The sequence below is a fragment of the Acipenser ruthenus genome, chromosome 2 (assembly GCF_902713425.1).
Source record: "Acipenser ruthenus chromosome 2, fAciRut3.2 maternal haplotype, whole genome shotgun sequence".
Lineage (NCBI taxonomy): Eukaryota > Metazoa > Chordata > Actinopteri > Acipenseriformes > Acipenseridae > Acipenser > Acipenser ruthenus.
In genome coordinates this window covers 12,258,798-12,270,383 of record NC_081190.1, presented here as the reverse complement: position 1 = coordinate 12,270,383, position 11,586 = coordinate 12,258,798, and the positions used below count along the sequence as shown (strand labels likewise).

The following is an 11,586-nucleotide window of genomic DNA, read 5'->3' as shown; positions in this document are numbered from 1 at the left end:
AAATAGCTCATCCTTAGATTACTCTAGATTTGTTTTAGGATCAATTGCTTTTATAAAGTTGATGTCAGTCACATAGATATTACAATTATTAGTTAGTTACTTATATAATCATTTGATCATATCACAGCAGCTGAGTATACTGGTAGTTCTCAAAAGCCATGACTACCTATTGAAGGATACTGAGGTCATCTAGAGGCGCACTGAGTGGACGAGGCATTCCTAGCTGAAACTCCTCACCAGAATCTCCAGGAATGATGTTGCTAGCTGCTTCAACTACACTTGACACCTCCTTCAGGATCTTACAATGATGATAAATGAAAACACCCATGAGGAAAATTGAAATAACAACATTATAGTACATGTACATACACATAAGAAACTCAATGTACTTCTCTTTATTCCTCATATTCACTTTAACATAAATTATTAAGCTCTCACTAGTCGACTAAATACAGTTCTGCAGATTATATACATGTGTCTGTAACGGGCCATTTTCAATATAACATGTTTTAGATTTTATGTTATTTAGACTCCTGTAATTATGACTTATAACAAATTGATTGTAGCTGCTTGATTGACATTTCATTATGAAAATAAAATATTAAACAACACAGTCTATAGCCTATGTATTAAACACCACAGTCTATAGCCTATGTATTAAACAACAGTGTCTATTGAGGGTTTTCATGTGACGTCACATTTTCTCCGCCGCGATATTGGCAGTCAAAAAGCGCTGCATATCAATGTGTCAATGGCGGATTATTATTATTATTATTATTATTATTATTATTATTAACACGGTTAATTGTATAGCCAATTTTTTCATAAAAAATATACACTTAAATAGGTTGGTGATTCTTGTCCTTTAAAAAAAAAAAAAAAAATCCTTCATCATGAACAGAATCCTAAAGGCACTGCATTGTGAATGACAATTTACTAACGCGGCTGTACAATAATAATAGGCCTGCAGAGTGCACATGCACAGGAGAGAGACCCAAAGGTAGGGTCTGAGAAGCTGCTGCCATCAAGCCCAGAAGCTTCTGGAACTTCATACCGTGAGCGCTCTGTTGAGCTAACAAGCTCTAAACAAGCGGCTATTCTCTGCACTGCTGTCTGACAGAGTGGACAGCATTGACCTGGAGTCCAAGCACACTCCTAGATAGGAGGCTGATCGGGAAGGCATGAGCTGGCTCTTCACATGATTCACTGTAAGGCCCAACCGTTGAAGGCTGGATACTGGGCACAAAACAAGAACAAAATAACTCCAGCCGGAGTTATTGCAGCCTGGGGAGAGAGCACAAAGTCAGCTGACTTATGTTGCTTGATCCTTGGGAAGGGGTGACTCAACTCACCAGCTTCAAGCGTGGCACAAGGCTGCAGTGGGATGTAACAAACAACAGGCTGTAGAGCACAATATACACGTAATTAATTTTTACAAAATCACCACATAAATTATGTAAAACACAATAATTAGTGAAAAGCACACAGAGTCGTAAGCACCTAGTAGTCATCTGGCTCCTCCAGTCAGGTCAGTTCGTGAAAGTAAAATGGTGTCTGTGACCGCAGTGTTTTTATGTCCTCGGGGGCAGGCCCTGACACAGGCTCGTCGAGCAGCTTTGATGTATCTTATTCAGGTTTCAGGTCTTTAAGAGGTAAATACCCATTCGGTAATGGTTACATTTCGTACTTGAAAGGGAACCTAATCCCCTGAACTAAAACTGCCTGTGATGTTAGTTCCATCTTTAGGATACGTCTTGGTTCGGTTCTTGAGACCTTTAAAAGATCCTTTGTGTCTGACACTAAGCTTCTGACTCGCTGTGCATCCAAATTGTTTGTCTACTGCTGAAAGAAAGAGTGGATACCAGTACCTTTCCACAGACCCCCATCTCAATAGCTGGTAAACACTCTTCGACCAGCCTAGCTCTACTCAGTCACCAGGATTTGGCATTTCCTGCTGCAGTTAAAATGGCACTGTCAGAGTTTGCAAAATATGACACACAATCATTTCAGTCTGAACGTCAACAACCAAGTGCTGCTTCTACACGCCATTGTTAAACATGCACAATGTAACAAAACAACACAAACAACAAGACTCTTGGTGGTAAACAGCAGGTTTTTAATTGAAATAATAATTTAAAAAAAGTTTAGTACCAAGACTATTGCATTCTAGTTACATACTGTACTGTTTTTTATAGGTTATTCTACTTTTTTGCTATTGTACTGAAGATCAATCTACAATGACACATTCAGCCATCACAGATTGCAAGCTAGATACTGTAGTAACGCATCAGTCTAGCACAAGACCACCAAAAAAAGGAAACATTTTTTCCCCATATATAGTACAAAATTTCACTCTTCAGTTTTCCAGTATTTATTTCATTACTGTACATATAATGATATTTTAGGGCTACAAGTAATTAATTAATGCCTTATGAATCAAAACAAACAAACAAACAAAAAAAAAATATACATAGCACTGACACAAAAAGTCAGCAGTGTTAATAAGCATGCAACAAGTAACAAAACTTGCTGACATTAACAAATACTTAAAAACCAGTATAATTGCATAAATACTTTATACAGTTAATTTACTGTGAAGAAACATGTCATTTAACGTTATAAGAGCATGAATAAATGTATCTGATAAAATTAAGGTTCCAAGCAATTTATACATAACAAGAAGGTGCAAAACAACTTGTTCAAAACTGTTTTGCCGTGTAGTTTCTGAGAGCTGTGAAACAGCAGCGGGTCCTATCATCCACAACAGCCTGGCATTATGATTGCACACGACATATAAATACATACAGTACTGAATAAATAATAAGAACGAGGACACACTACATGGCATAAGGGGAGATCATTCTGTATTAACAGTTAACAGTGTAACTGGACACAGAAAACAACTCTACTCGTTACATGTTATATGTAATAAAATGGTTATGAATGTGCTTTGTGTATGTAATAAAATGGTTATGAATATGTTTTATATATGTATGACATAGAAAGTTACCTAATCAAGGCTGCTTTCTTCCTGTTAAAGCAGCATTACATAGAACTATTGTTACCCAGAGTACCTAAAAGAAAGCAACCTTCTAGCTTAGAGGGATAGTGATATAATAGTGCAAGAACATCATCAAACTATTGATGAACAAAAGACGCCACAGTAAACGGATAAAGGGTCCTGGCTATCCTCACACGTTTGGAACCAATTAAAAAAAAATGAACAGCTCTAAACAGACTTGATATTTAACAAGTGAAGACAATGGATTTGATGAGGAGACCAGTAATGGGAAGAGAGCCACAGCGTATTTACAGACGGACATCACATCAAAGGTCTTACATTCTAGTGTAGTCACCAAAACCACCAAGTTATCTACATGCCAGTTCCATTGCTAGCAAACAGAATGCATTCCTAGAACTTACAATAAACAAGCTACCCTTCAAACAAGCAGAGAGGAGACATCAGTGCACACAATAGCCTGCATGTCAGTTAAAGAGGTGGAACGCTGTGTTCCTATGGAAGTCAGTGAGTCTCAATGCTATCGGGGAACGGTGTGTTCCTATGGAAGTCAGTGAGTCTCAATGCTATCAGGGAACGCTGTGTTCCTATGGAAGTCAGTGAGTCTCAATGCTATCAGGGAACGCTGTGTTCCTATGGAAGTCAGTGAGTCTCAATGCTATCAGGGAACGCTGTGTTCCTATGGAAGTCAGTGAGTCTCAATGCTATCAGGGAACGCTGTGTTCCTATGGAAGTCAGTGAGTCTCAATGCTATCAGGGAACGCTGTGTTCCTATGGAAGTCAGTGAGTCTCAATGCTATCAGGGAACGCTGTGTTCCTATGGAAGTCAGTGAGTCTCAATGCTATCAGGGAACGTTGTTCCTACGGAAGTCAGTGAGTCTCAATGCTATCAGGGAACGCTGTGTTCCTATGGAAGTCAGTGAGTCTCAATGCTATCAGGGAACGCTGTGTTCCTATGGAAGTCAGTGAGTCTCAATGCTATCAGGGAACGCTGTTCCTATGGAAGTCAGTGAGTCTCAATGCTATCAGGGAACGCTGTGTTCCTATGGAAGTCAGTGAGTCTCAATGCTATCAGGGAACGCTGTTCCTATGGAAGTCAGTGAGTCTCAATGCTATCAGGGAACGCTGTGTTCCTATGGAAGTCAGTGAGTCTCAATGCTATCAGGGAACGCTGTGTTCCTATGGAAGTCAGTGAGTCTCAATGCTATCGGGGAACGCTGTGTTCCTATGGAAGTCAGTGAGTCTCAATGCTATCAGGGAACGCTGTGTTCCTATGGAAGTCAGTGAGTCTCAATGCTATCAGGGAACGCTGTGTTCCTGTGGAAGGCTTTGTACCTTCTTGCAAGTCTCAATGCTACCATTTCTTGAGAGATGTCTTTGCTTGAACTGCTGCAATATGCAAAGCATCTTAAGGCTAAGTAACAAGCAGGATAAGTTGGAATGATATGTTTGCGAAAGGTCACGTAATGTAACATTGTTTAAAATAAACAAAGAAACTGGATCAGAACTATCCTGAAAACAACATTATCATCCTGTGTATGTACTGATGTTTTTTAATTCTGAATGCTATTACTTAGTGGTTTATATAATTGAAAGTCTATTGGTTCTAAACTACTGTCTACACACTGAACAGTCATCATTGGAAACAGACTCCAGGATACTGTGGGCAATATTTTAACAAAATCAATGTAGTAAAACAACAGGTAACAATTCATGACATTTAATCCACATAAAATACACTCAGAATGGAATTAACATGTAAACATTCATTGTTGTGTTTTTTTCTGCCCACATTTTCTATATAGCGGCATCAGCTGACGTTCTTTTTTCATATTTTTTTCCTTTTTTTTTTTTTTTTTTTTAAAGCAAATAGCGTTTTGACAGAATTCTTAGTAACAGGCAACATTTTTAATAAATTTGTCAAGTTAAAAAGGCCATTGTGTTTATTTACAATATAAACAAATTAATTTTATTTTTCAAGGAGGCCCAAATATAGTGTATATCTAAAATCTAAAAAGCCAGTGTTCTTTGAAGATTTTCAGGTAGAACTGATGTCAAGACAAAAAAAGCAAAGACAATAAGGGGAAGAAGAAACGAGTGCGTTATTGTTTAAAACCATCCAATCCTACTGGACCCAAACCTGCCACATACAGACATTTAACACATTTTAATACAATCAGTGATCCCTTTTCTAAATCAGTGCTTTATACACAGTACAAAGAAATGTATGTGAATGTCCAGAATCTCACTCTCCTCCTCCCTCTCATTCAGGTGCCTTGAGGGGTGGGGTTGGCTCTAGTTCCTGGAGCTCTCCTCTCTCTGAGCTCTAGCTCCTGGAGCCCTCCTCTCTCAGCTCTAGTTCCTGGAGCTCTCCTCTCTCTGAGCTCTAGTTCCTGGAGCCCTGCTCTCTGAGCTCTAGTTCCTGGAGCCCTCCTCTCTCTGAGCTCTAGTTCCTGGAGCCCTCCTCTCTCTGAGCTCTAGTTCCTGGAGCCCTCCTCTCTCTGAGCTCTAGTTCCTGGAGCCCTCCTCTCTCTGAGCTCTAGTTCCTGGAGCCCTGCTCTCTGAGCTCTAGTTCCTGGAGCCCTCCTCCCTGAGCTCTAGTTCTTGGAGCCCTCCTCTCTCTGAGCTCTAGTTCCTGGAGCCCTGCTCTCTCTTAGCTCTAGTTCCTGGAGCCCTGCTCTCTCCGAGCTCTAGTTCCTGGGGTCCACCTCTCTCTGAGCTCTAGTTCCTGGAGCCCTGCTATCTCTGAGCTCTAGTTCCTGAAGCCCTCCTCTCTCTCTGAGCTCTAGTTCCTGAAGCCCTCCTCTCTCTCTGAGCTCTAGTTTCTGGAGCCCTCCTCTCTCAGCTCTAGTTCCTGGAGCCCTCCTTTCTCTCAGCTCTAGTTCCTGGAGCCCTGCTCTCTCTGCTCTAGTTCCTGGAGCCCTCCTCTCTCTCTGCTCTAGTTCCTGGAGCCCTCCTCTCTCTCTCAGCTCTAGTTCCTGGAGCCCTCCTCACTCTCTCAGCTCTAGATCCTGGAGCCCTCCTCTCTCTCTCAGCTCTAGATCCTGGAGCCCTCCTCTCTCTCTCAGCTCTAGATCCTGGAGCCCTCGTCTGGCCCCCGCTCGTGCTGTAGGTTGTAGTAACAGTTCTGACACACTCTGACTGGGGAGGAGATTTTTAGACGCTTGATCTCAGATTGGAATCTACTGCACCTGGAACGAGAGGACGTGGAGCAGCTCAGTTAGCACAGCACACAACAAAGAGAGGCTTTTGTATTTCACAAGCCACTTCATTCCAAAGCCCCTTTCACACTGGCGCTCCTACTGGGATCCCAACCCGGGTTCTGGCTACCTGAGTCACAATCCCACATAGTGTGAAACCACTGGTTTACCTGGGTCCGCAACAACCTACCTCAGGATGTGGGCCGACATGCTTTGACTCGGGTAGAATGCATGATGGACTTTCAGAAGCTGACAAAGTAACAAACAGCCTCGCCTCCGTAAAGGTTTCATATCCACAAGGAACATTTCTGTTTATTCTGTTAAGCCATATTTCTGTTGCTTGAGACACACGATGAGCCAGATTGAGGCACAGTTACATTTGCTCTAATCAACATTTGGGCCGATGATTCAATCCAGAGAAGCTTGGATGGACGTTTCTGTAACAAGCTGCTTCCGGGGCATTGCTACGCTCATTGTGTATTTGCTTCTGTCACCCAGGTCAACCCTGCTTCTTCAAAAAGCAGTGTGAAATCACGTAGCCGACCACATGACCCTGGGTCCAGCCCGGGTAGAGCATGCCAGTGTGAAAGGGGTAGAAGAGGAATTCAGAGAAAATAAACCCTTTAGCTTTTACTCATTTAGAAGAGCTGACCTCATTGCTACAAAAATATTATACAGCTAGCTTGCAGATTGTTAAGTGCAGGAGTTATTTTGTGAAACTGTTCCCTGTTCACTACCTATCTGAAAGACACTCAACAGAAGTAAACATGTTTAAAAATAGACAAACCTGTTAGCAGTCTTTGTCAATGTCTCTTATTCAAGGTTAAATAGAATTGTCTTCCACACACATTTTCTCCTGCACAACTCTTATTTTCCATGTGCTGCTATTCAATTGCTTTCATTTTGAACTCTCTCTAAGGTTTCCCATAAAGCTTTACAGGCACCTGTCTGCAAATGCAGCACATGCTACTGCTTCCATGCTGGGCTTTGTTTCTACAGAAGTACATGCTGCACCAGTGAGAAAGCACATTTCCATGCTTCCTTGTACTCACAAAGCCTTTCAATCAATAGTTCTTATGTTTGCATCAAAATGTACCACCATCTAAAATCGCTATTATTAATATCTCCTTCAGCCACCCTCAGAAAGCACCCTTACTTCTGACAGAAGAGCTGTCCACAGTTCCTGCAGTGATGGCGCCTCTCAGTGAGGGAGAAGCGCAGTGTGCAGCCGGAGCAGCTGTCTCCTCCCTCGTCCTTCACCCAGTGGTCTGCAGCAGAGCGGCCAGGCTGGTCACTCACTGACCAGCAGAACACCCTGCCCCGGCCGTCCCCCACCAGGACCTTGCTGTGATCCCTGTGAGTCACAAACACCATATCAGACAGGGCTTCCTCAACAATGGACAGTGCATCTCAAACAAGACACAGGGCTTCTACAACAATGGACATTTCATCTCAAACACAGACACAGGGCTTCTACAACAATGGACATTTCATAGGGCTTCTTTCATGCTACTGGCTACTAAATAAAACAATCTGTAGTTGTATATAATCTTGGGAAGGACAGTTCTTGTTAAATTAAAAAAAAAGACATACTTGGAGATTCCAAGAGATGTGATCTCGGCTGGATGGGCATTGTCTTTGCGATCGAACGCAGTGTGCATCGTCAGCTTGCTTCTGAAGACCAGCTGGCGCTCCCATCTGTACCCTGCAGAGGAAACATTATGTAATACAGTTTGTATTATGTTGTAATATGGAAACGTCTGGGACTAAACAGATCCATGGCAACTGCCTTGCAAGCTGTCAATCAAACGCGGCTTGCACATGATTCGTTGTGTGAGAGCAAGATCCCACCCAAATATTGCATCACAATGACTACTTTGCTTTGATTGGCTAAAGCCTGCAGCATTTAAAAAAAATAGCCTATTTGGCCTAAACTTGAACACCTGCCTTTGGGGCGCACAGTTTACATTTATTTTTATTTTGTTATAAATGTTCTTAAACTTGACATTCACATCGGCGCAGATTTGGGTGGGCCTGTGTGCGAACTGGGTGGGCTGTGGCTACGCCCCTGATCGGCACACACATTATATACAAACCAATGGAATAGCGTGTGTGTGTGTCTGCGCGCACGCACATCTATTTTTAATAGAGAGAATACAGGCATGTCTGTCTCCAGTCACATGACTGAACACAGTGAACTCGTTGGTTGTTGTCTTTGAGACTTGCGAATGGGTATAACACACTAGCTGATGCGAGGGAATCACATCGCAAAATATTAAACATGTTTAAACTCTGCGAAATCGATCGGCCGATCCTGTAAAATCCCATCGCAAAGCATAACACACTCACGTCACTATTGATCACATCGGGCAGTGTGTCCAGGGCTTTAGTGCTTAATAATAATTTTTGCTTCATGAAATCAAATAAAGAAAACATAGTTCAGTCCAAACATACTGGCTAAAACTGAGCCCATCTAATTTTTGTGCATGACACATGGCAAAACAAAAATAATAATTCAACTAAAAATTAATTTGAGTGCATTTTTAAACATATTCTTTACATTCAAACTAGGGTATATTTCATCATAGAGTGAAAACACTACTCTCTTAATAATCTTCAGATACTCAGCTGTGTATAAAGGTATAATACGGTATACTTTCGGTGGATATTTGTCCTGATACACAAGCCGAAAGTCATGTTATGCTAAACGGGTAGAATGGGTTAAAGGATTGATTTCTAAACTACATTACCCAGAAGAACGGCGATGACGCTTGTTTAATAAGTTTTAGTTTCCTATATGGCCATTGGATAAAGAGAAATCATTTTGTTTTGTGGGCGTTTCAGTGGTGTTGCCCCGTCGGTCTCACAGCAGCATGATTGTGTGAGATTGAGGATGGTCAGTGGAGTTGAGTCAGCATTCGGGGAAGGTAGCAGTTTATTAAGAGTGCCCTGCTGTGGAGTATTTTCAAAGTTGTATTAAAAATAATGAAGTCAATCTATAGCTTTACAATCCCACTGCCAACCACCCGATTAAGTAGCTTTTTAAAAAAATTAATAAAATTAATAATTAATAAAAAATTAATAAAGTGTTGCATCTAAAATAGTTTAAAGGTTTTTGTAATTTTTATTATGTAAATATTCTGGTGGTCAAACTTTACTATAGACAAAGGCAATGTAATAGTATTGTTGCATTAGTTTAAATATGTGTGTTACTGTGTGTGACTGAGGGTTTGTGAATTAAAAGGATATGTGTATTTGTGTACTCTATATATATATGTAAATATTTTTGCTTTGAAGTTTAGAGTTACACATTTTTATTTTTTTTATTTTCATTTGTATTTGCGAGACTTCTGCAGTTTAGAGTTTCCAGGAGCATGCGTGAATCCCTAGAAATCTGCGGGAGTTTTTCTAGCAACAGAATGTTGTTACAGAAGAAGAAAAAAAGTACTTGTCTGACGTGCAAAGTATAACGTTTATTACTGTGTTTTATTTTGCCGTTTGTTTTCATTATTATTTCTGAGCACCTGCGCGTGCTGTATAAAACAAGTGAGAGCCCTTTACCATCATTGGTATTGGGTATAGCAGAACCAGCGCCATCTGGTGGATAATAAAAGAAACAAAAGAAAATAATAATACAACTGGGCACCAGAGAGGTGTTTCAATTAAACCTTCTGTCTCCCGTGTCAGTGAGTACCCACACCCTTCCACAGTCTCTCAAATGTAAACATTTAACATTATGTACATTCAGCTGTTTGATCATCATTGTGATGCAGAGCACTCACCATTGCCTGAAGTTTCTATTTCAATTTTTTTTTTTTTCAAAGCCACGTTGTTTGTGCTGGTCTTGTAACAGTGGTTAGCAAAACTACACTGCAGACCAAACTACTAATTTGACCACTATCTTTATTAAACTCCAGCCATGGGTAAATCTTCAGCCAGTCTGCTTGAAAATCTATCTTTTTTAACTTTCCCTTCACTGACACTGCTTACAGTGCTGTTGTAAGAGAGGGTTGCAAGTATTTCAGGCGGTCATGCTTTATAACACTGTACTAAAGGGACTAAATACACAATGAAGCTGGAGTAAGCAAGGCTGTATTTACCTGGTCTCAGTGTGTTGTAAGGTCCAGGCCTGTGCTGTAGAGGTTGAGGGGGAGGGGGCTGGGGCTGGGGAGGGGGCTGGGGCTGGGGCTGGGGTTGTACTGGGAGGGCCTGCACTGGGATCCTGGTTTGACCCTCAGAGTAATTCACAAAGACAAAGCCATCTTTCTCATCCAAGCTGAGGTGGTCTGACCAGCGGTGAGAGTTGTCTGAGTCGTTGTCTGCAGACCAGGAGGGGGCTGCCTTGCCCCCTGCTCCTTTGGGCCTCTGGACGACACTGCCAGGCTGGCTCTGGCAAGGTTGGGGTTTGGCCTCCTGACTAATGCTCTGGTCGTCAGCATCAGAGTCGCTGCTCTCCTCATCCTGCGCTTCCCTTCCCTCTGCACAAGACAGAACCCCAGAAGACTGTTAAATGAATGGCTTGTTTAGTAGAACCCCAGAATGCTGTTAAAGTGAGGGCTTGTTTATGATGAATGCTTCACTTTCTTGTGCTGTCTTGGCTCTGTTACAATAGTTTTGGGAAATACGGAATTCTTCAACCTGCTCAGAGTCTGAACACCTTGTGAAAGCAGATCTAGTAAAATATCGTGCATGTGTGGAACATGCTGCACTGACAGAACTGCAACATACACAATCTCCACCATCACAGTCTCAAGTTAAAACAGAACTACAGAAGATAATACAGACGCACAAGAAAGGAACAAACTTTTAGTTTATCATACTAAAGGCATTGTGTTCTGTATCGCTTTAATAATCACCATGACATACTGGAAAGAATAATACATTATTACATTATACTGTTTACATTATCATACTGTATGCGAGTAATATGGGGAATAGATGCTGAATTGTACATAATCCTGCAGCAGTGAGCTGTTACCTATCTTGTCATCTGCACAGCAGTCAGGTATATCTGGAACCTCCACTGGCCCTGGAGCAGGGGTCTCTGGAACCTGCAAAAACTCCATCCTCCAGAACTGGAGAAAAAACCAACAGATTAGCATTGCAGAACAGGGGCTCCCATTATAGAAGCTTCACTGTGCATCAGGGCTCAGTGCGAAATAAATATGCCTCTCATGCTGCCTTCCTCAGGGCTACCTCCCAATAGAACATCACTAATGCTGTCCACACCACGAAGAACACAATGAATTAGATAACGATGTTAATCAGAATTAGCAGAGCCCTCACAGAGGAGAGTTATTGAAAAGCCTAATAGGATAAAATTCACAATTGTAAATAGGGGGTTTATTTTTCATGTAATGAATGAAT

The 11,586-nt window shown here is 41.5% G+C and overlaps 1 protein-coding gene across 4 annotated transcripts in view; it reads right to left on the bottom strand.

The window, feature by feature from the left end:
* Positions 1–2,093: 2,093 nt before the first annotated feature.
* LOC117403781 (WD repeat and FYVE domain-containing protein 3) overlaps positions 2,094–11,586 on the bottom strand; it is a 104,273-nt gene continuing 94,780 nt past the window's right edge. For all 4 annotated transcript variants that reach the window (XM_058989513.1, XM_058989503.1, XM_058989508.1 and 1 more), the window contains 5 exons: positions 11,198–11,294; positions 10,320–10,697; positions 7,813–7,924; positions 7,376–7,573; positions 2,094–6,210 (listed from right to left, as the gene is read on the bottom strand). In XM_058989513.1, coding sequence (XP_058845496.1) covers positions 6,090–6,210; positions 7,376–7,573; positions 7,813–7,924; positions 10,320–10,697; positions 11,198–11,294 — 906 coding nt within the window. In that variant the 3' untranslated portion in view covers positions 2,094–6,089. The remainder of the gene's footprint in view (positions 6,211–7,375; positions 7,574–7,812; positions 7,925–10,319; positions 10,698–11,197; positions 11,295–11,586) is intronic.